This window comes from Sander vitreus, chromosome 5 (assembly GCF_031162955.1).
Source record: "Sander vitreus isolate 19-12246 chromosome 5, sanVit1, whole genome shotgun sequence".
In the NCBI taxonomy this organism is placed as follows: Eukaryota; Metazoa; Chordata; class Actinopteri; order Perciformes; family Percidae; genus Sander; species Sander vitreus.
Window position 1 is genome coordinate 3,767,908 of NC_135859.1, and position 25,425 is coordinate 3,793,332.

General features: G+C 43.6%; 1 protein-coding gene and 1 non-coding gene across 2 annotated transcripts; both read left to right on the plus strand.

Moving 5' to 3' along the window:
- The first annotated feature begins 13,629 nt into the window (after positions 1–13,629).
- Positions 13,630–13,701, plus strand: trnae-cuc (transfer RNA glutamic acid (anticodon CUC)). The gene has a single exon. It is a non-coding gene; the product is annotated as a tRNA-Glu (tRNA).
- Positions 13,702–19,707: 6,006 nt separating this feature from the next.
- Positions 19,708–24,761, plus strand: neff1 (neuronal intermediate filament family member 1). Its single transcript, XM_078249605.1, has 4 exons — positions 19,708–20,460; positions 22,628–22,945; positions 23,452–23,576; positions 24,389–24,761. The coding sequence occupies exons 1-4, from the start codon at positions 19,708–19,710 to the stop codon at positions 24,759–24,761; spliced, it is 1,569 nt and encodes a 522-aa protein (XP_078105731.1).
- Positions 24,762–25,425: the final 664 nt, after the last annotated feature.

Genomic DNA, 25,425 nt, shown 5'->3' on the forward strand with positions numbered 1-25,425 from the left:
GCTCCCCCCTCCGTCCCTCCCTGCCGGGACTGACCAAGTCTGAGGCCTCTCCTCCAGCCAGGCCTCTGCAGGCTTCCCGTTCCCACGACAACTTCCCCTATCCAGACTGCAACACCTTCGAGACACCCGCCCGCATCCAGCCCGTCATCAGCGGTCAGTCTTTTAGGGTGTCGCCCGCTCCGCAACAATCAAACGAGCGGGATTTTAAAGACACTCCACCCCTCCATCTCTCCGTCCATCCATCAGAAACACAACTTTCAGCCAGAGAATGTTACCACACAATATCCCACTGCCTCTTTTTCTATGCCTCAAGAGCCATGGGAAGCACTTGAGATTTCACCCTTACTTCACACACACACACACACACACACACACACACACACACACACACACACACACACACACACACACACACACACACACACAAACACAAACACACCCCCCTTCATCGCTCTTAGTTCAGTGAGGCCGAGTCCTTCCAAAGGTATGGCACTGACATGATGTGGGGCTTTTTGTCTGCCCTGCTCACCAACCAGTTAACCATCTGTGCATTGTATTTTGCACTTACAATTGCTTTTATTATTATTATTATTATTTTTTTTTTTTAAACTGTTTTAATTTTTTTTCAAATGCTGTCTCTGAAGAACTTAAAGGACACCCACTACAGCTCTCGCAGTAATGCTACAAGATGAAGTGAGCGTTTGAAACACATGCCAGTATGTTGTCTGCCTGCGCTGTGGGGTGCAGCAGAGTTTTGGGGGGGGTCGGCTCACTAAAGTAGACTGTGTGTGGTGTTAAACTGTCAGGGGGGCCGACAGCAATACGTCCCTTAGTTACCCAGGCAGTGGCAGGCTACTAACCCCACACCTCACAACTGCTGAGATAAAAGTAACACAAAAACACCCCACACACAAAAAGAATTGTGCAGCATGAGATTGTGAAGGGGCCCGGGGATATGGGAGGGGTTTTGATGTTCTTTTTCTGCCTCTCTCTGATGACTGTGGCATTTTTCTTAAACGGCATCCTTTTTATCATAATGTGTGTATGTCACGTCTGAGCCTGGCGACGACACAGGGTCACTAACAGGTTTGGAAACTTTTAACACCAGCCACCAGGCCGAATGCTGGGATATCTTGGCAGGTGCTGGTACATCTTTGTACACTACTTCCTCACTGCCCCCGTTCACCAGGTATTAACAGGAAGGGAAGAGCCGTTCTCCCGAGAGCAGTCGAGAGACTGGAGCACATTCCATTCCTTAGAGAGGACAGGCAGGTATTATTTTTTTTTTTTTGCGAGCGGATGCTCCTGCCAATTATTTATGAAGGGAGAGTTGCGTTTGAGACTAGTCGAGTCACCCTGAAACACTGGCTTTGACTTTTCAGTAAGGAACACGCGGAGAAATGGAGTGAATGGTTTCCTCTGTGTTCACATAGAAAGCTCTAAAATGTTTTAAAAAAACAAAACCGATTTTCTCTCCTTTGCCTTGCCTTTATAGCTATTTATTGTTTCTGCAAAAATGTTAATGTAAATAGTTTTTCAGAAAGATCTCTATGTCTATCAACAAATGTATTTATTAGATATGCTGAATATATAGAAGAAAATATAGAAATATATTTAATTAGTCATAGCCTATGTTCTTCTTGTGAGGTTTATTGAGAGTTTACAATGTGTAGTTTGTTTGCACAGCCTAGTCGATCCATAGAGTCATTTAGAAATGTCTCCGGTGTCTCCAGGCTTTTTGTGTCTGTTCAGAATTCGGCACAGTGCTCCTAAAAACTTCAATGTTTTCTTTGTGGTTGATCATACTTTTTAGCTGTTTTTTTTTTTCTCAAAGCCGTCTTGCCCTTTAACGCAGGAATAAAAGGAAGAAGAAAAAAAAGAAAAAAATCTGAATACTTTATTTAAAAATTAGAATCAAAAAGTATAAAAGTGAGAGGAGTTGGTGGCCAGGTTGAAGGTGGGGATGATTCCTATGGCAACGCTGTGTTGCCTGTTCGCCCCATCTCCGTGCCTACGAACTGCAAAAAAACAAAAACAAAAGCAAAACGGCTGCTCTGCCTCGTGAGGTTTTTTGCCGCTTTGTTTTTGGTTCAGAAATCATCACAGGCAGGGAGAGGATCGCAGCTTTTTTTTTAATGTAGACGACATCCTAAACCCTGCAGTGTAGCAGCGCAGTGCCAAAGGAACTTCCCTTGCTCCTGCATCCACCATTTGCAAATCTCAGTTAAAGCATGAAGATGAATCAGATGAAAAAAAAAAAAAAGCTTAGTATTTTGAGTGTGGAATGCTGCTCTTTTTTTCTTGTCAAATTGAAACCTTTTCAAATGGAGAGGAACTGTGTAGCCACGTTATTAGGGGGACTAAAGGGGAATTGTAATGAAAATTAGGTGAGTGTGGGCAGTTGTGTTCTATAAAATGCCATCTGTGTGTGTGTGTGTGTGTGTGTGTGTGTGTGTGTGTGTTTCGTCACGGTCTTCAGAGAGACATGTTTGGGGTGGAAGAGGGTGGGCGGTTTAAAAGAAGAAATTGTAATTTGTTCACTAGTAAAATGCAAAAAAAAAAGTCCACTTGACAAAGAGTTCATGTGTTAACCTAAGCATTAATGTCTGTCTATGGGAGACTGTCTATCCTCCTTTTTTCAATCCGTGTGTGTGTGTGTGTGTGTGTGTGTGTGTGTTCCACATGCTGCGTTGGCATCCATGGTGCAGGTGAGGCAGGTGTGGGTGTGTGTGTGTCAATGATCCCATGCAACTATTGCTCCTCACCTCGCCCTTTCCTCATCTCTAGACCCTGGTGCTCTCAGCATCTGCCTTAAGAAGCAGCTGTGGAATCTCTCAAAGAACAAGACTACTAGTCAGACCAGTTGTTTAAGCTACATGTTTCACCATCAGGGGAAACTCATGTTCATGTGTATATTTGATTTTTTGCATTCTGTCCCCCCGTATACAAAATGTCTGATAATGCCTTAAAAGAGACACAACCGAACAGAAGTATATGATATGTATGAGTGTGTATGTATATTTGTGTGTGTGTGTGTGTGTATATATATAGATATATATATATCTATATATATATATCTATATCTCTATATCTCTATATATCTATATATCTATATCTATATATATCTCTCTATCTCGACATGTATCACAAGGGTCATTCCTTTTCATTGTGACGGTCTCAGGCGTGGTGCTTTCATGCATTACACGACACAAACACACACCAACACACACACACCACGTCATAGCTCCATGAACATCCCCATCGCCTGGCCGCCTGTCTGTTTATTGAACAATAACTTAAAGGAGGGCATTTTGTGCACTTACTTTTTAAGAAATGGATAATTTGGACACTGTCTTTAAAAAAAAAAAAAAGAAAAAAGAAATCACTTCAAATGTAGGGTGGGGGGGGGGAACCATTGAAAAAGAAATGTGGAGCAGCAATTTATATTTGCCATTGATATTCAAGGAATAAAACATTTGAAACCCTTGTTTACCTACCTATCACCTTGTCATTGTCTTTATTTGTGGTCCAAGTCACAAAAGCCGGTACAGGATATTTGTATTTGAAGAGCAAATTAAGGTTTTAACTGAGGAACGCAACCCACCAATCTCCATGAAGAGGTTGAATAAACGGTAATGAGGTTTTTTTTGCACAGCTGATGAAAGAAAGCCTCTGTTGGGGTCTTGATCCTCACCAGCCATCCAGGGTGTTTAAGAGTAATCTGCTGGCCAAATCCCAGGTTTGTGTGATCACAGCCATCTGACTGCTGCTCAATAACTCAAAACACACACACACACACACACACACACACACACACACACACACACACACACACACAGCCAGAGAAGGAGAAGAAAGGGGGGGAATGAGCATCTTTAAAAAGCTTCACGCATCCCTTCTGGAGCTGTCTGGCTGCTGAGGGGGAGGGGAGCCATAGGAGAAGTTTTTTTTTTTTTTTTTCCATCGTCAAGAGCCGTGGTTGTTAGCTCCAATACCTTTTCAATATATTGTAGGTCCTCGAATGCATAGGCGTGGGGGAGGGGGGTGCCCCAATATTCAGTAGAAGTAGATTTGTTCCCCTCAAAAAATTATTAAATACAACCCACTCCCCAAAAGATGTAAAAATAACCGTTGAGGCGGCTCAAACATGTACTGAAAACAAGAACTATGTCTATTTTGCTACATCGGGGGAAGCAAGAAAAATAAAGACGTGATGTCTTTTGATTCTCTCCGACCAATCAGTAGTCTGCAGGTTTTCATGTCAGGTTTTTGGTATCGCCTCAGCTCACTTGGAACCCTGACGGAGGTGGTACTAAAAAACAGTACCTGTTAGCAGGTACCAGAGAGTTTTTTTCGTAATGGAAAACCAAAAAAGGTGAGTAGAGGCGAGTCGAGCAGGTATAATGTAATGGAAAAACGCCATAAGAGATGTGTTGTTGAGATGTACATGATTCCTGAAAAAAAAACCACCCCGAAACACGTGATGTTTTGAATATGCAGAGTGTTTTGAACCACGCAGGAGACTTACACTTTCCTTTACATAAATAAAGACATTTACGCCATACATTGTTGCATACAAATTCACCAGAATGCAGGAAATGAAGTGTTTGACGCTCAACATTTTATGGGGAACGACCACCAGACCCCCCGGTTATAATGCGTGTGTCCCCCCCCCCACCCAAATATTAAAACAAAATCTATGCCCTTGCTCGAATGGTAATCTTGCCTGAGGACTGGCCTCCAATAGGGACAATGTAGAAATACTCACACGTACTCAGTCCATTCTGGATAAACGGCATGTCTTCTTCACCATTTGCAGCTAGGCCCAAATGCACCAGACTGACATTTAGAATCTAGTGAAGAACTAGTGTTTTAATGTTTGAATAACTTGTTTAAGTTTGAACTTAGCTGGTGAAACAGGGTCCAGACTTTGAAAATGTACTGAAGTACGGTAATTGCTTTTACTCTTTCAGTTGACTTGCTCATAACATAACTGTTGACGACGGGTTGCAATTAGACGTTTCATTTCATTTTCAAGGCCAAAAAGGGACGCAACAACTGGTGTACAGAAGGCCTAAAACACACAACCTTAAAAATAAAAAGTAAAATAACCAAATACCTGTAGTTATTTGGTATTATTACAATTTATACAAACTTGATTTCCTGTTAAGATATTTCATATCAAGATATCAACAAATATCATATATATTATAACAGATAGTGGCCATGTGCTAACCATTGTTGAAAGCAGAGCTGTGTGCCCCAGCTGTATTCCTGTAGACAGTACATCGTTGCGGTCATGAGAATATGTGAGCTCTGTGGGGGGTGTGTGTGTGTGTGTGTCTGTCTGTCTCAAGGAAAGGCTTGAGACAGGCTCAGCACAATGGCGGACACAACGGTCTACTTACTACAGTAGTGTAAACATGCTGAGAGGATTTCCAGTGTTGGGATGACCTGGTGTCTTTTCCTGCAGACTCGAGGCCAATGGGACTCATCTTAACGATGAATTGGTTACAAATAGATGTAAACGGGTAAAGATTACAACCGGTTGAGATAGAAAAGGAATTACGATGCCATTTTTTTTAAAACCGCGACTTCAGACGTCACTACGTCCTCTTAGTTTATTCATTATTTCGTTATTTCTTAAAAATGTCATTGTGAATTTGTTATTTAAGAGAAAATACATTTTCAGTTGCACTTCATTTGTCTGGAGCTTATTCTGTTAAATACATCCTGAGAAAATCGTATCGTGAACTTAAAAACAGGAATCAAATCAAATTGTGAATTAGGGTTAGGGTTAGTGTATCGTTACATCCCTACTATCTATCTATCTATCTATCTATCTATCTATCTATCTATCTATCTATCTATCTATCTATCTATCTATCTATCTATCTATCTATCTATCTATCTCAGTGTTGGTAGAAGATAATCCTTCCATCCTACTGGACAGGACTTAAAAGGCGTCCACCAAAAGATGTTTAATCTGCACATGTAACACGAGACAGACGCTGCAATGCAGCTTAGCCTGATCCCAGCACAACACGCTCCAGCTGAGTGTGTTATTGACATGACCTACCTGCTGGTGTGTGTATGGAGATGTTGTGGAATTAAGTGTGTTTGTTTGTGTCAGGGTCACGGGCCCACTGACCCACGTCCTCCACAGTCAGATTAGTCAAAGTCCAGCAGCTTAACCTGCTGCACCTGCACACACCTTAGTTTGACCGCAGCATTAGCACTGCCCTGACCAATCATGCACATACACACCAGCAAATGCACACACACACGCAAACATGCATTTGGACAACTAATGCATGACACACACACACACACACACACACACACACACACACACACACACACACACACACACACACACACACACACACACACACACACCAAAATCATCACAATCAGAAAATGGCATGTACCATGGAAACAAACAACACCAAGCCTTTGGGAACAATTGAGTTAGTACATATAGAGATTCAATCACTTGTAGGCATCAAGTCACCAATGGAGAGCACATAATGACTGCCTCCACCCCCCTGACCATCCTCACACGTATGCAGGTTGTATGATGATGATGATTACAGTAAGTACAGGCAGAAGTTTGACTTGAACAATGGCTGATCAATGGGTGACTTCAACAATGGCTGTAACCCTATTATTTCAAACCTCTAATATTGACTATTGATTTGTGTCTATCCTACTGTCTAATTTATTCCCTTATAATGCCTATATTTAATGCTGTCTTTTTTCAAACTTTATCCTTGCACTGCTATCGTTTTTATATTACTATGTCTACATCATTCTCTTATATTGTCCATATTTAATGCTGGTCTCTAGATTTTATCCTTGTACTATTGGACTTATTTGCACTACCACCATGACACACCCTCTCGTAGAGCACCTTACCATGCAGACTGAGTCACAGGGTCAGTCCCTGCCCTGTCACTGCAAGCGTCTCTCTGGATTTTTCATTTAGTATCTTTTCTTTTATTGTCCATATTATTCATGTGGATTTTTTTATGTTATCATCCTGTTTATGATGTATGTGTATGTTATGTGTGAAGTCTTTAAGCTACTGGGACCTTGCATTTCTATCTATCTATCTATCTATCTATCTATCTATCTATCTATCTATCTATCTATCTATCTATCTATCTAAGTTTGATGGTAGTAATGCTAATGCCATCAAACGTCTAACTGCTATTTCATACTACCTTTGTATTTACACAAATACATTGTTTCCTATTTGAAATATGTGATCCTGTTTCATTTGATAATTGTTTACCTCATGTTTGCAGTTCATGGTACCTTTTTCACGTGAGACATTTTGACATGTCGTAGCAGGAAAAGCACAGGTGGAACCAATAACATTAATAAAGACTGCATTCCATTTAGGTTAGCCAGTACCAGGGGTTTTGGTATTGTGCATGCTGGCTCACTGGTATGTCTTAATAGCCTTAATCCTTTGAGATGAGACAGGCCTGCGCAGAATCCAACGTGATGTGATGCCTGGCTCTCACCTGATCTAACAGCTGATTGGTTCAGAAATAACTCAACGCTATGACGTTATGCCTGATTTGAAGGTTCATTCTGTCAACAGAATACATGTTGTGTGGCTGTTGCTGACGTTTACTGTAGTAGTCAGAGAGACCAAAACCATTCAGATTACAGATGACATGATAAAGATAAAATAGATTTTATTGTCCCGAAGGACATTTTTCTTGGAGAAACAAACAATATCTGCTGTTTAAAGAATTCACAACATAGTGCATACATACATACATTACACAGACCAGACTGCTGCATCACTCTGCATGGACATGCTCATGTTGCATGCAGAGACTGCCACTAGCCAACAAAATTGCACACTGCCCGTTGTACCAACACATCATAATAGTCGTAATAATATATGCAGTAAGGGTAAGCCGCCTTATCAACATAAAATCCTGGTAAAAAGAAAAGGAACAATGTACATGAGTGTGCTGAGATAAAAGCAGCATTTTAGGGGTGAGGCTGGCTTGCCATTCAGGGCTTTGATGGCCAGGCGATAAGAACATTTGAATCAATCAGAATCTGATTTTACAGGAGTGTTTCTGTGACTTCCTGAAATGGCTGGAAACTGTCCGATTTGACAGCAGTTTTTTGTCACTGCCCCCTGCTGCTGCCCCTTACCCCCCTCCACTTTACAGGCCAAGCACAACTCATCTCGAACAAGCCTATTGGAACTGAGCCATCATTAATGTTATTGGTTACAGCTGTTTTTTTCTGCCATTACAAGTGGAAACAACTGAAAAATGTCCATTATCGCCGTGCACATGGCTCTGGATGATCACATCACCAGTTTCACAGGTCTAAATTTAAAGGTGCACTATGAGTTCCTGCATGGTTTCAGCGCGATTTCATTTTTGTCTCAAATCGAAGTCATCTCTCCTTGATCTGCTAGCTGCCTGCCTCCTGAATACACCGTTTCACGGTGTATTCAGGTGTCTCGGGAGACAACACAGGGGTCGTAAACGTCAAAAAACAAACACTAGAGGCACAGGATAGGCACCAAATTACAACAAACCACTCCAGCCAATCACCGACAAGATGGTTGGGAGAGGGGGTGGGGTTTAGTGACAGTTATGGCCGTTTTACAGTAGTAGTAGTAGTAGTAGTAGTAGTCTTTTTCTTCTTCTTCTAGTCCGTAGAAACAGCAAAGTCGGTAGCCTTTCCTCATTAGTGCCTCCTGTGTTCATGAGAAGACTGCAACTAGTTTTGCGACCACCAGCGCGGGTATAAATAGTTACGGCGATTCCATGATGTCACATTTGCGCGCGCCAGCTGGGCTGCAGCTACTGTATAACGCCCTTTAGTCAGTTATTCATGACAATTACGGAAACATGGGGGGAGGGGCGAGCTTGCTGTGTTTTGTTTGGAATTTCCTTGGAACGTCAACAGAAGTGTCGTCATGCAGGAACTCATAGTGCACCTTTAACAGAGTTTTTAATCCTTTTAGACTATGGAACACAAAAACCCTCGAATTAAGTTGAAATGATCTTATTATGACAATCAGACTTGTGTAATATGTTGCTGTAATGTATAATACAATACATCAGTCAAACTGTATCTGCCATCATTTTGAAGGTGGAACACAGTGTCTCTCTGGAAACTACTGAAGAATATTTGCCGAGACCAATGGCCAAGTCTGAGACAAGTCCGAGTGCAAGAAAAAAACGAGGAAAAAACGCCTTGTGTCCAGACTGGAGTACCGCAGCAATAGTGGATGCTCCATATCCTGTTCCATATCCTCATTCACATCCAAATTGAATGCATTTATCTGAGCCTCACTGAATTTCATCTCCTCAATAGGAACCCACCAGTAGGCAGATACAGTGTGTCACCCTGTTAGTGCAGGAAGTAGCTGAGTGACAACAGCCTTCCATGATCATCCTCCATCACAGCTGACAGCTCAGATCAAGAGATGGATTTGCAAGTGTGTGTGTGTGTGCTTTGCATGTGCGTGTGTATATGCAAACAGATGGAGGGGATCATCTGCATGCGGGAAATAAGAGGGGATCCCGGGGGACCGGAGTGAAGAGTACACATCAGACAAGATCAGTGCATCCAAGCTAGAACAAAAGCGAGGGAGCTGAGTGGCCTGCACGTGACACCTAGCAAAGCTCTTCACAGAAACCATTGCTTAGTGAGTAACACCTGGCATATCAAAGCACCAAAGGCAAACGAGTTTCAAAGGAGCTGGGCTGCTGGAGAATGTTTTGTATCGGGGCCTCCATGGATATCTGGGATTTTCTGAGTTATTAGATGCCAAATGTTAAGAAAATAATGCCACTCAATCCGTAAACAGTCAAATGTTTCCCTTGAAGTACTGAATGCAATACATACGTAATTCAATTCAATTCAATTCAATTTTATTTATAGTGTCAAATCATAACAGGAATTATCTCAGGACACTTTACAGATAGCGTAGGTCTAGACCACAGTCTAATTTACAAGGACCCAACAATTCCAGTGATTTCCCCAAGAGCATGCATGAATGCGTAAGTGCGACAGTGACGAGGAAAAACTTCCTTTTAGGAAGAAACCTCGGACAGACCCAGGCTCTTGGTAGGCGGTGTCTGACGGTGCCGGTTGGGGGTATGATGAACAATGGCAATAATAGTCACAATAAATATATTGTAATAATTATAATAGTTCATGGTGTTGTAGAGCACAGCAGGGTGTAACAGGGTGTGGCAAGGCGTTGGCCGGACATAGCAAGTCGAAGTCGGGCATTGCAGTGCGTAGCAGGGTGTAATAGGGCACAGCAGGGCGTAGGGCATGACCACGGCGACAGCTGCCACCATGATGGAGGTGCCATCATGATCCAAGATGATGATGCTGGGTGGAAAAAGAACATAAGGACTCTGGGGCATAAGCTCCCCGGAGCTATGTTAGTAACAAGCATTTCTGGGACACGAATACACACAGACGGAAAGAGAGAGGAGAGAAAAGCTCAGTGTGTCAAAGGAGGCACCCCGGTAGTCTAGAACTATAACCGCATAACTAAGAGCTGCAGAGAAGGGGAGATGGGGAGGCTGTGTTCTGTGATTGTGGCTACACACCTTCCCCCGCCGGTCTAGGCTAATGCTGCGACTCATTACTCCCTAAGTATATGTAAGCTTTCTATGGGGAGAAGCAGAGATAGGGTGGGGGTGTGCCATGACTGTGGCTACACACCCACCCCCGCCGGTCTAGGGGAACGCTGCAACTCCTCATACCCTAAATATAGTAAGCTTTCTATGAAGAGAAGCCGAGATAGGGAGGCGGTGCGTCATGATTGTGGCTACACACTGTCCCCCGCCGGTCTAGGCGAACGCTGCAACTCCTCACTCCCTAACTATAAGCTTTATCGAAGAGGAGAATTTTAAGTTTACTCTTAAAGGTGGTGACGGTGTCTGCCTCCCGAACCCAGACTGGGAGCTAGTTCCACAGGAGAGGAGCCTGATAGCTAAATGCTCTGGCTCCCATTCTACTTTTAGAGACTCTAGGAACCACAAGTAACTCTGCATTCTGGGAGCGCAGTGCTCTAGTGGGACAATAAGGTACTATGAGCTCTTCAAGATATGATCGTGCTTGACCATTTAGAGCTTTGTAGGTCAGGAGAAGGATTTTAAATTCAATCCTGGATTTTACAGGAAGCCAATGCAGAGAAGCTAATACAGGAGAAATATGATCTCTTTTCTTACTTCTTGTCAGAACACGCGCTGCAGCATTCTGGATCAGCTGGAGAGTCCTAAGAGTTTTATTTGAGCATCCTGATAATAGGGAATTACAATAGTCCAGCCTGGAAGTAACAAATGCATGGACTAGTTTTTCAGCATCGTTTTGGCAATGTTACGAAGGTGAGAAAAGGCTGTTCTAGAGGTTTGTTTTAAGTGGGCGTTAAAGGCTATATCCTGATCAAAAATAACTCCTAGATTTCTGACAGTAGTGCTGGAGGCCATTGCAATGCCATCTAGAGTAATTATATCTTGGGATAATGATGTTCGGAGGTGTTTAGGGCCCAGCACAATAACTTCAGTTTTGTTTGAGTTTAACATCAGGAAATTGTAGGTCATCCATGATTTGATATCTTTAATGCTTCGTCTGGCTTGATTGATAAGTATAATTGGGTGTCATCCGCATAACAGTGAAAGTTAATTGAGTGTTTCCTAATAATATTGCCTAGAGGAAGCATATACAAGGAGAAAAGAATTGGTCCAAGCACTGAGCCTTGAGGAACGCCATGGCTAACTTTAGCGTACTTGGAGGATTTATCGCTGATATTGACAAATTGAGATCGATCAGAGAAATAGGACTTAAACCAGCTTAGTGTGATTCCTTTAATGCCAACTAAATGTTCCAGTCTCTGTAAAAGGATGGTATGGTCAATAGTGTTGAATGCAGCACTAAGATCTAATAAGACAAGTATGGAGACAAGTCCTTTGTCAGCAGAAATTAGAAGGTTGTTAGTAATTTTCACCAGTGCCGTCTCTGTGCTATGATGTTTTTTAAATCCTGACTGAAAGGCCTCAAAGTAGTACATGAACAGAGTGGGACCACACTGTGTTGCTTAAAATGGGGTCAGCCCAATGTTCCCACATTTCTAAGATTTTTCTTAAAATTAGACCCTATGTTAGGGTTAGGGTTAAGGCTGTTTTATGCTTCTGTGTCAACTCCGCGCCATAGCTACGGCGTCGCTCCTATGGCGTCGCTCCTATGGCGTCGCTCCTATGGCGTCGTGACCATTTCGGAGCTCTGCGTCGGGGTTGCTTTGCATCGCGGTGCATTTCACCGCCATAACGCTAGGAGGTGATAAGTCTGAGGTTATTTGCGAGGTGTCTGCCAGCCAGTTTATGTTATGTTAGCAAGCAAATTTTAGCACAACTGCCCACAAAGTACTGCTTGCTGGCGAAGTGCTAATTTCAAAACGTTGCTGACATATAGACACTTTACAAACAGATAACCCCGTCATTGTAACCAAAATATGTCTGAGTTTATTTGTAAAGGTTATGTCAGTGAACTAGCATGTTGCTACTCCCCACAGTAGGCTGCTTGAAACATCGACTATCAACACACAGGACGAGTTGACCAATCACAGTCCTTGCGGTCTCGCCTCGACGCAAAGTTACACATTTTTGGAGTTGCACGTCGAGCTACGGCGGAGGGCTCGGAGAGTGGTTGGCGGCAACGCAGAGGGGTCTGCGGGGGTACGCCGTCGATTCGACGCAGAAGCATAAATCAGCCTTTAGGGTTACATTCCATCTGTAGTCCATTGCTACTGGATAATAGGTTGGGTGTAATTGGCTACCAAATTGGGAGAAAGGGGGATAAAATCTGATACAAATTTATGAAAAAGGAAATGTGGGAACATAGGGCCTAATTTTGGAAAAAAATCTTAGAAATGTGGGAACATAGGGCTGTGGGAACATAGGCACGCTCCCCTTAAAACCTAGCTCAGACTCATTCTGGTTGTTGTGCTGCAGTTGAACGGCTTTAAGTGTACTAGCCGACATGTGGAACAGTGTTTACAAGTCTATTAGATGGAACCACAGTGAGGATAGAGTGGCTGTGCTGGCAGCAGCAGTGGTTGGTACAGCAGCAGAAGAAAGGTTAGAGTAGCAGGCTGGTGAAGAGAAGGCATGTTTGAATTCCAGCGGGGGAGGTGCGGGGACATGGTAAATAAATAATATTCTTTCCCCACCCTCAGCTCATGGTATTATTACAGCATGCAGTGTGAGGGACTTAGGATGTATTTCACATCCTGCCAATAGATGCTTTTTTAAAGAGATTTAATGTTTTATTTTGACATTTAGGTTAACATCATTAATCACTTCTTTTTTTAGATGAGAGTTAGATGAGATGTCTGTACACTAGATACAGTATGAAGCTAAAGCCAGCAACTGCTTAGTTTAGCATGGAGACTAGCTAGTGGGGGAAACAGCTGCACAGGCTCTGTCCAAAGCACCTTTAAAGCTCACTTTTTATTCATTACATATTCATTATATCTGGCTTAATTAAAAAAAAACTCAAATGTAATAAGTTGTTGTTTTGCAAGCGTTTCGTGATGGACTGTTTCGTGATGAAAAGCAGCGGTCCCTGGTGGTCTAGTGGTCAGGATTCGGCGCTCTCACCGCCGCGGCCAGGGCTCGATTCCCGGTCAGGGAACTAGTTTTGGGAGTAGCAGTAGTTCAGTCTGTAGGGACTTAGCCAAGGATTTGGGAACCAGAGGGTCGCTGGTTCAAATCCACGTACAGACTAAGTACAAGAGTGTGGACTCTGGTAGCTGGAGAGGTACCAGTTCCCCCTCCTGGACTATGCCAAGGTGTCCTTGAGCAAGGCACTGATCCTTAGAGGGACGACAGATTGCAGCCAATCACCTTCTCAGCAGAGCCGATGATACGTGGAACTGTAGTATTGTTAACTAAAGGTTTTCTGTTATTTCAAGTAACAATCATATTGCTACTTTCCCTATTAGTTGTTAGATCTGTAATAAAAAACTTGAATGATGGCTCTGTTCCATTTGAGTGCCCCAGTAAGCCATGCTAGTGAACCAGTATGCACAATAAAAAGGGCCCTGAATCTGACTGAAATAAATGGAATGCAGCCATTGTTAGTCTGTGCTTTCCCTACAATGACATGTCAAAATGTCTGCTGTTAAAAAAGGGTTATTACCTTGGATTGCTCTTTGTGTCTTTGTGTTTTTTCTCCTCATTACACTGATGAATATTATATGTTAGAGGTTGCTTTTCTTTCACCCATTCCACCATTTGCCATTGCTACAAACCCTTAAAGCTTCCTTTCTGTTTTTGCTGGGAGAAGAGCGCCCTCTTCCTGTTTTTTTGTTGTAAAACACCACAGCATATTTCCTCTGACATCCAACTAGTGGCACTGTCTGCATGGAAAAAGGCAATGCAGGGACTGCTCAAGGCTGCCAGCTGTGGTCTTGTTTGTTTACAGTCATTACACTGTCGTCAGAGTATTGATGTGGCTAAAACACTGCACATTGCTATCTACACTGAACTGGAAGTCTGTATGATTCTGCAGTAAACCCAGCAGTTCTCTATTACAGCTGATGAGATACATGAGTTGACTGAGTGAATGAGGATTTGATGGCATGTATCACTTTACTGAGTGATATGATGCTTTCAGTAGAATCAATTCAATAAAGGTGGCGTCTATCCTGTTACTGTGCTGTTTGGTAACTATAAGGGGTGGGGGGGAGGTTGAGCCAGACATATAATGATAGATATCAGACAGTTCTGACTACCTGTCATTTCCTGCTGAGTCACTGGCACCCTCCCTCTTAAACAGGCCCGTTTGTTACCAGAGACTCAAAATGGCTGGACGGCCAAGGTATCTCTCGTTCTCTCCCACACACACACACACACACACACACACACACACACACACACACACACACACACACACACACACACACACACACACACACACACACACACACACACACACACAGTCTCTGCATCAGGGATGCTTTCTCAGGCTTGATGAGCTGACCTGTAATCTTGTGTGCTCCACTGAGTTTTTCCACCTCACTGTGAAGCTGAGACCTGAGGTGTCTTCAGTGGTGCCCTGCAGCTTTACATCCTAGAAACTGACCAATACCTCCCGGTCTTCTATGCATAGACCTGGAGGCCACTGCCTGTTAGGCACAAATGCATAATTACATGTCCACATTATACTGTACGTCCACAGTCATTTGCACAATTCTACACTAAGAGAGGTGTTTGTTATTTAGCTTACCATCAATTCCATTCAATTTTATTTATCAAATCATATTTCTGTGTCGAATCAAAACAGGAGTTTACATGTTAACCACTAGGGGATGCTAACTTCACCTGTGCAGCAGAGCTGATGCTGAGCACTAAAGCCCTCTTTACAGTCGCCGTTCTCAACCTGTCGCGCGACAATGTGACGTCAAAATGACGTAGATTTCTTCGTTTCTTTGCAAGCAGGCTCAAAAGCAGCTGTTCTTCCTCCTCCATTGACTCCAATATCATCTTAGCCACTGTTGACATTGACGTCAATGCTGCTGCCAGTTCTGCCATTGTTTACCTTTTTCTTCTTCTTCTAGTCCGTAGAAATAAGTCGGTAGCCTTCCTCAGTTGCGACACCTCTGTTCAGGAGAAGACTGCAACTAGTGTCGCGACCACCACGCGCGAGTATAAATAGTTACGGCGGTCCCATGATGTCAAACTGGCGCGCGACAGGTCGGGAATGGCAAGTATACCGCTTGCTTAAGGTCATTGCCTTCACTTGCATATAGACTCAGTTTATTAGGTACACCTAGATAAAACTAATTCAATTCAATTTTATTTAGTCTCAAATCATAACGGAAGTTATTTCAGGACACTTTACAGATAGAGTAGGTCTAGACCACACTCTATAATTTACAAAGACCCAACAACTCCCTCCCAAGAGCAAGCATTTGGTGCGACAGTGGCAAGGAAAAACTTCCTTTTTACAGGCAGAAGATTCTGGCAGACCCTGACTCTTGGTGGGCGGCCATCTGCCGCTGCCAGGTGGGACACAGCTACAGATATACAGAAATATGATTCATAATAATCATAGCAGTTGGTATAATGAACAGTGATGATTATAGACCCTTTGCAAACACGTGACCACCACCATGTGACGACACCATGATGGACGACAAAATCACCAGCAATAACAAGCTAAACAGTGTAGTAGACGAGCGGAAAAGTTTCATAGTTTCAATCAGTTTGAAATACATAACACTAAATAAACTGTTTTTATGGCTTTGAACAACAAGTTGTCGTGCCGTTATCGGTCGAGGTAGGGCATCTGGTAGTATGCCAAAGAGCAGTATTTGGAGAAGTTGGAGATAGCAGGATTGGATACCGACCCTTAATTCTTCCTCCCTCCCATTAAAGTCAATGTGTGTATTTTCACTGACTGCGGAATGGCTGCGGAACGGCTGCGTTCCGACTCCGTCCCAGCTCCGACGATCCGCAGCCCTCCAGAGCAGATACACAGAGCTTCTATTTTTGACGGAAGCCGGCGCAGCAATTCAGCACAGGGCAGATTGCGCGGGACAGGAAGTCGAGCACAGAAACAAAATAAAACATCCGGTTAATTTTCAAAATAAAATTCACGGCAGATATGAGAACCTGTCATCCGCGGATCATATTTCCCTGCACTACACCTTGAAAACGTCATAATGGGCGAGATCTCATGGGTCCTAGTGACTGCCGCTGTCAGTCATGGCCGCAGCCGTTCCGCAACAAATACGGACCTGGTGGGTATTGAAGGACGGCAGAGCACATAGCCGACACGCAGCGGAGCCGACACGCAGCTGTTCCGCATTTGGTGGAAATTGGGGGTTAGTGCTCAGCATCAGCTCTGCTGCACAGGGGAAGTTCCACTGATGCGTTAGTATCCCCTAGTGGTTAACATGTGTAAGTAAACATTTTAAAAAAAACTTTCCAGTGTCATCTATCTACCATGTTGACATTGTTTACATTGCTTATTGACTTCCAAAACAAATAGATACAAGAACAATTTCATACACTATACATGTTGACATGGTTTTTCTGATAATGAGTAACACTGACTGTGTGCAATAAAAGAAGAAGAGATTGGATCACCTTAAAAATGACAGCCCACTTGATGAAGGTAAATTATGTGGTTAGATAAGAATTCAAGACTGATGTAGTGATTAGTAGTAGATATGTTGTTACTGCAAAATACTTTCTCCTATTAGGTTACTTCTTGTATCAAGAACAAATATTTTCCACTTTCCCCCTAAAAAAAGCATTAGGCTATATTGTAAAGATGAAATATAAAATAGGTATGAGCTTGACCACTGAGTTTTTGGTTAATCTTTTTTAGATTATTTTGTTCTTGTTTTTGTCCAAAAGGGTTGATTTGACATTGTGGAGTCTTTCCGCTTCCTGGGAACTATCATCTCCCAGGATCTCAAGTGGGAGCTGAACATCAACTCCCTCATCAAGAAAGCACAACAGAGGATGTACTTCCTGGGGCAGCTGAAGAAATTCAACCTGCCAAAGACAACGATGCAGTTCTACACAGCCATCATCGAGTCCATCCTCACATCCTCCATCACCATCTGGTACGCTGCTATTACTGCCAAGGACAAGGGCAGACTGCAGTGTGTCATTCGGTCAGCAGAGAAGGTGATTGGCTGCAATCTGCTGTCGCTCCAGGACCTTTACGCCACCAGGACTCTGAAGCGTGCTGGAAAGATTGTGGCTGATCCCTCCCACCCCGGACACAAACTCTTTGAGTCACTCCCCTCTGGCAGGAGGCTGAGGTCCATCAGGACCAAAACCTCACGCCACAAGAACAGTTTTTTTCCCCTCCGCCACTAGCCTTATCAACAAGGCCCGGAACCCACCCTGACTCTCTCCACACTCCACCTCTGACTCTGCATGCCACTGTACTTACTCTGCTGTACTGCTCTTTCTAGTTTCACTTTTAATACATACTGTGTATATATATTTATACTTATATTGTTTATATTCTAATACTTGATTTTCTTATCCTTCTTATATTTAGAGAATGTATGACATGCACCTACAACACTAAAACAAATTCCTTGTATGTGTAAAAAACTTACTTGGCAATAAAGCTTTTTCTGATTCTGATTCTAATATATAAAAAAAATAATGGCTTATAAGTTTTACTTTGTGTTTGTATTTTTAACATGTTCAATACATTGACTAAATAAAAAAAAGAATAAGAAAATGATGGCTTTTATTGAGTTCTTTCTTTATAGCCATTGTAAAAGTAGCATCATCAGAAAAGGTCCGAGGTGATTTAGAATGACTTGGCAGTGGCTGTGTTGCACATTTTTAACAGTTTGGGCTGTTTTCCAGACTGGCAGTGCGAACAGAAAGAGCACTACGAGCCTGGTGTTGTGTTTGGAGGTGGTGAGGCTGCAGTCCTGTGGAGGTGGGGGGGGTTCTCTCCTTTGCATTGGGCGTGGTCCTTCTCCTGCCTCCAGCCTGGATCAGGACCAAGGCCAGCGACAGCTCTGCGCAGCACAGCACCACAGACATGACTTTTAACCAACAGAGACTGATTGTATGGCGATAGCTCACTCTGTTTTTTTCACTCTGGCTGTATACATCTCATACATTGGGATATAATGTTATCAATCATCCAGAAAATCAACTTATATCCAACCTTTGGTTGTCTGGGAAATCAGCTTTACATACATTTTAAGGGAACGTGCACATAGGGCCTATAGTTCAAGTGATCTAAGCAAAGTAAATATAAAGGCTGTTGGAGGTTGTATTGACTTATAATAAGCCACTACAGTCATTATGTGTGGAAAAATAACCTAATATGGTTCTCATTTATTGGCTATAATTACAATTTTTTTTTTTATTGTGATGCAATATGACCGTGATCGACAGGAGGTCACGGTTGCAACTTACAAATGACCGATCCATCACTGATGTTTCCAAGTGCCAGGGCTGCAGATGAGACTGCGATGATGTGAGAGTGCAAGAACCAGGCCACTATAATGAGTCTCATCCCGTATTCCGATATTGCGGAGGACGGGACGATAAAGGCGGCTGGATGCAGACTGCAGCACCAAAAAACACACCCTGGCGCACAGCTCTATGCATCGATCCCATTTGCCATTCTGCTGGCACAGCAAAGAAAAACTGCAATGACAGTGGACAGTATATACTAAGGTAACACGAGACAGTCCAGTGGATAATACATGTACACGAAAAAATGAGATTACACGTGACTTAAATATGATGTGATTGCATTTGCATGTCATCAACAACTTAATGAAAATGTAGTGCAATAAGCTCTGGGGTCAAACAATAAAGACCCCTATACAAAACGTGATCTTCATTTAGAGTTGTTGACGCCTGAGCAGAAAAGAGGAGCTGCATGAGTGACTTCGTGTCTCCCCAGAGGGTGGAGGCGTTCTGCAAAAGCTTGCAGGTTTCCCCTCAACATCTGTCGTCCCTGCGTCAAATGACGCGCCGGCGCCTTCACTATAAAAGCACCTGTCCGGGCCAGACATCACTCGCATCTCACTTTTTCTCTCTCTCGCTCACACACTCACCCTCACACACTCCTAAAACTCCACACACTCTCTCTCCCGTACAGAACAGTCGGACCGGACACCGCCAAGGCAAAGAAAACATGAGTTACTCCAGCGACATTTACAGCAGCAGCTCCTATAGGAAGATCTTCGGAGATGCCCCCCGGTCCGGCCGAGTGGGTCTGGGCAGCAGCAGCAGCCCGTCCCGCCTGCACTCTGCCTCTGGGGGATACCGCAGCAGCCACCGCAACTACGGCTCCCCCTCCGTGATGTCCTCCACCAGCTACCGCAGGACAGCGGCTCCCGGCCGCGTCTTCTCCTCCATGCCGGACTCCGCGATGGACCTGACCCAGTCCACCGCGGTCACCAACGAGCTCAAGATCATCCGCACCAACGAGAAGGAGCAGCTGCAGGGCCTCAACGACCGCTTCGTGTCCTTCATCGAGAAGGTGCACAACCTGGAGCAGCAGAACAAAGTGCTGGAGGCGGAGGTGAGCATGCTGAGGCAGCGCCACAACGAGCCCTCGCGCCTCCACGAGCTCTACGAGCAGGAGATCCGCGAGCTGCGGGCGCGCGTGGAGGAGCTCACGCACGAGAGGAGCCAGATGCACGTGGACTGCGTTCAGATGAACGACACGCTGGAGCGCGTGCGGGAGAAGCTGGAGGAGGAGACCAAGCTGCGCGAGGAGGCCGAGAACACCTTGAAGGGCTACCGAAAAGACGTGGACGACGCCACGCTGTCGCGCCTGGAGCTGGAGAAGAAAGTGGAGTCGCTGCTGGACGAGATCGCCTTCCTCAGGAAAGTTCATGAGGAGGAGCTGCAGGAGCTGCAGGCGTCTCTTCAGGCCACTCAGGTAGCCCACACATCCCACTGGGGTCTGAGGTCCATGCACTGACAGGTGGTGCTTTTGGGCCACTTTTTTTTTTTTTTTAATGATTATCAATCACTAGTTTTCAGTGTCACACTGCCACAAACACTGTAATACTCCTTTGTATTACAGGCTTTCAGTTGTTCAATGTCTCATCCATACATGTTTTACCATAAGCCAACATATCACTATAATATTGCTACAGGAACTGAGGCTTGTAGACTGACTTTACGTGACCGTATCAAACTTCATGGGAGGTCATTACCTATATACCGCAAAACGTATCATAGAATCACCAGTTAAAATATTGATTTGTTAGAAATGAGTCTACATATACACCGGTAATAGGCTATAGTCTAATACGCAGACCCACAGCTACAACTGTTTATGTAAGCTATATATTTCCCACAGTTGCCTAGGAATTGAATAACCTGCTACTACAATAGTATTAGAATGTTAAGTGTAAGAGCAGTCATGAACCGGGGTTTTTTTTCTGTAATCATATCAGTCAACCTCAAACTGAACATTGCGCACTGGATAATTTATGGCACTGCAGTTCCGTTTCAGCACCACGCGCTGTCCCTCCCTCCTCCTCCTCCTCCTCCTCTCGTGGGCCTCGAGCGTCCTGCAGCGTCCCGCGCGCTCCGGCACGCCCCCGTGTGCAAACTTTAAGATGTTTGGTGCTGAAGACTATAGTGTCTCTTTCGCAAGTAGGTAACGTTACCGGTCGTACAAAGTACGTCGCAGAACTGTATTCTCTGTGGGGATATTATGTGAGTATCATGTTACAGGGGGTACCATTTCAAATATAAATACGCTTAGTGCAACGAGGTCATTATGAACTTTGAGTACGCTGTTAGCTAGCGAATATTTTGCCCGCTAAATATTAGCTAGCGAATTTCTCGGGGATAATGGCGACGTTTGATTAAAGGGGGCGAGGGGGGCAGAGGGGGGAGGGAGTGAGGGAGGGAGGGAGAAAAATGCGGCGAAATAGCGCATAATCCAGGGGTGTGGCCGTCCCAAAGGGGCAGCAGAAAGGATAACCCCTGTGAGAGACACTAGCAGTTGTGTTTTGTGTACATTTCAAGCTAAACTGCTTTTAACAGCAGCACAACAATGAAAATACTGTCACGATTTGACAAAAAAAAGTTTTGGTATGTCTTGCCCTGTATGCACGTAGAAGTTGGAGTTGCTTTCATGAACAAACCCATCACTGTAGATTCGTGTAAAAATATATATATATTAAAGCTCCTTTTATGTGTGGGACAGTATTAGAGCTCATTATGTTGCAGGTGGAGAAAACGAAAAAGAAGAAAAGCATAGACATAGAACTGAATGAGGGCAGCAGCAGCAAACGCTCACTGCAACTTTGAGCAGAAAAAACTATCCAATGACTGTGCAGTAGTATTAAGTCATGCAGTGGAGTGATGGTTGATGGGTAGATTTCTCCAGGGTATTATTGCCATGTAAGCTATTGACAGCACAGCTTTCTCCAGCAGAGAAGCCCTGAATCAGCAGTCCTGCAGCAGCGCATCAACCCACTGCTCACCTTATACATATACTGTATGTAGGCTGAATGTCATTAGAAGAAATGCAGTCTAACTATATTACAGAAAAAAAGTGTGAAATAGCATTTATTTGCAGGCAGTTTATACATTACATTGTTTCATACAGTAAGAAGTTTATTTCTGAGTTTGCATTGTATAAAAAGTGCATTAAGAAATATTACAGAGATTCCGACATCATCATTGTTTTTATCAGGCTGGTCAGTTCATTAGCTACAGGTAGTCCAGTGTGGCTGGAAAGATTTTTTTTGTCATCCATGGTGAAATTTAGCAAACCAGTGTGTTACAGTATCTAAAAAATGACTCCTGTTCAAGGAACAGACACAAATAAAGTCAACTGCCCAATATGGTTTATCATGATAAAAACCTAACATAATACCTAAACAGAATTTGAACAATTATAGCGTTTTCTAAATGTATACTCACATACATATTATGTGTATGCCTTAAAAATACAAGGATTATTGATACAGTAACTAAAGTGGTACTGCATTCATTTACAGATGGAACTCCGACATTTAAACCTACTAATAATGAGCACTCGTATAATAAAACGCCTTTCTGTTTCCCCCCTCTCCTACATCCAGGTGTCAGTGGAGATGGATATGAGCAAACCGGACCTGACTAACGCCCTGAAGGACATCCGGGCTCAGTATGAGAACCTGTCATCCAGGAACCAGGCCCAGGCAGAAGACTGGTACCGCTCCAAGTTTGCTAGCGTGACTGAAGCGGCTGCCCGCAACCAGGACGCCATCAAGCACTCAAAGGAGGAGCTGAGCGAGTACCGCAGGCAGGTGCAGTCCCGCACCCTGGAGATCGAGTCCCTCAGGGGCCACAACGAGGCCCTGGAGAGGCAGATTGCCGAGATGGAAGATCGCCATAGCAATGAAATTGGAGAGATGCAGGTACCTTGATGACACACAGGGTAGTGAGATGTTTCAACGTGTTTTATGACTTGATTAACCTTTATTTAAGCAGGGTAAGGGAGACCTTCTCTGGGGGGACCTGGCCAAGATGGTAGCATAAAACAGACAAAAATCAGGCAGCAGATAGAGCAATACAAAAAACTGCTAATGCCAGTAATAGCAATGTGTTTCATAAGACTAAAAGTAGGCTAGTAACAGAGACAATTAACAATGGGGTACACTTACCACATCATTTACAATAGTCTTAAATTCATATCAGACTCATCAATTTAAGTCTCGAGGTACATATAATTACACAACTGTCTTTTATAAATCACTTTAATATTAAAAATGAACACACTCCTTGTTGAGTGTGACAAGACAAAAGTGAAAATCCTACTTATATGTTTATCAGCACATTTTCAATCTATCTCTATTCACAAGAGCATGAATTGTTTCATAATATGACTTTGTGTGTGTGTGTGTGTGTGTGTGTGTGTGTGTAGGATACCATTCAGGAACTGGAGGCTGCCCTGCGCAGCACCAAAGGAGAAATGTCCCGTCACCTGCATGAATACCAGGACCTGCTGAACGTCAAGATGGCGCTGGACATTGAGATCGCTGCCTACAGGTTGGCTACATCACAAACATCTTAGCTTTTACCATTGTGCAATACATGCCCTCAAAGCTTGCTTATTTTAAATATGTGTTATGTAGAAAAAACAATAGTTATTATTGTGTTTTGCATTTTTCTTTTCTCACCTTCATATTTTTCGAAGTTCAAGTAGATACATGCAAGATGTTCACTTCTTTGGCTTACAGAAACCTGACAGGTCAACAAGGCAGGGCAGTCAACTTGTTAGATTTTCAGCTGATATTATCTTTAGTGTCTCGCTCACACACACTTACACAGTGTCTTACAAAATACAGTCAATAATACAAAAAGTTTCACTTCCACTCCGACATTTATTTTAAGAATTAAACTCTTGCAGCGTCTGGCCTCGTTTTTTAAGATGCATGTGTATAACTGCAATGTCCCCGGTTTGAATCTGACCATTGTCGCGTGCCATACCCCTCTCTCTTTCCCCACAATTCCTGCTTAATTCTACACAGTAAATTAACAATAGTACAATAGTATCTTTCATGCAAATGGATCAGTTCTTCTCCCGCTGTAATAAGATAGATGAATGGAAGTGATACAAAGTGAAAGCTTACAATAATCTAACTCAGCAAACATAATGTTTTAGGAAAAAAAATACCAAAACAGACAGCAGAGGTGTTGCCACTGATACTCCAGTGACATTAGATCCCTCAGGAGAGATACACTGAGATAATTATAGCAACGAAACCAGACCAGACGTGACGTCATCTCTCTCTCTCTCTCTGTCTCTCTCTCTCTCTCTCTCTCTCTCTCTCTCTCTCTCTCTCTGTCTGTCTGTGCAGGAAGCTGCTGGAAGGCGAGGAGTGCCGCCTCAGCTCCGTCGGCGGAGCCATGGTCCAGTCCGGCTACCAGGGCTTCTCCTACATGTCGGCCCGCAGCTACACCCTCGGAGCCTATAGGAAGGCCGAAGCCAAGCCAGAGGAGGTGGAAGAGGAGGAGGCCGCGGAGGAGGAGGACGCGGAGGGAGAGGAGGAGGGAGAGGAGGGAGAAGAGGGAGAGGAGGGAGAGGAGGGAGAGGAGGGAGATGACCAGGATGAGGGCGAGGGCGAGGGAGAGGGAGAGGGAGAGGAGGATGAAGAGGAGGAGGAGAAGCAGAAAGAGAAGGAGAAGGAGAAGAAGAAGGAGAGCCCCACCGGCAAGACCAGCAAGAGCTAAACTGCTTGTTCCGACATCATCATCTTCAATATCATTATCAATAACACATTCCTCATCCCACCAATCACGTCTATGGATCCGGTCATTGGTCACATCATCTCCGTCACACACAGATGCCTCACACCTACTGTCTCTGTCCGCGCTGTAATGCAGAAGTGATTAGTTCAAACTTTAGTAGATGGAGAAGGAGCTTTAGAAGGAAATATATGTATTACACTGGCAGAAGAGTTTAAGTCATTCACATACTCTGCAGAGGTCGTCATGGTTTTACATCACGCAAGCGCAGAGGGACGTGCAGAAAGCTAGCATGATGCAACAAAGTCATTTAAGTTTAAAACGGGATGATTTTTTTCCCTCACATGAGCAACAGTGAATGTGCCATTGATGATCAATACTTACAGTGACACCGATCAAAACCTTAAAAGTAACCACTGTATCAGCACACAAACCTTAAGATAAACGCACAGAGTCCAACTTTTACGGTGCTATTTGATTTTTACATATAAAAGTTGGGGAGTACTGTAGGTTAAAGATTGTATCATAGACCCGAAGCTCTACCAGCTCATTCCTGATTGCACACAAGATTTAGAGGAAAAACTGCTTCTATTTAAACTGTAAGTCCAACTCCCCACAACCGGTGAACGATTTTCACTCCCATCTTTCT

Excerpts from the sequence above, each read along its gene's own strand:
- neff1 (XM_078249605.1), top strand. The coding sequence starts at position 19,708 with ATGAGTTACTCCAGCGACATTTACAGCAGCAGCTCCTATAGGAAGATC. Across the intron at positions 20,461-22,627 it reads CGTCTCTTCAGGCCACTCAG|GTGTCAGTGGAGATGGATAT; the intron begins GTAGCCCACACA and ends TCCTACATCCAG. Across the intron at positions 23,577-24,388 it reads ATTGAGATCGCTGCCTACAG|GAAGCTGCTGGAAGGCGAGG; the intron begins GTTGGCTACATC and ends CTGTCTGTGCAG.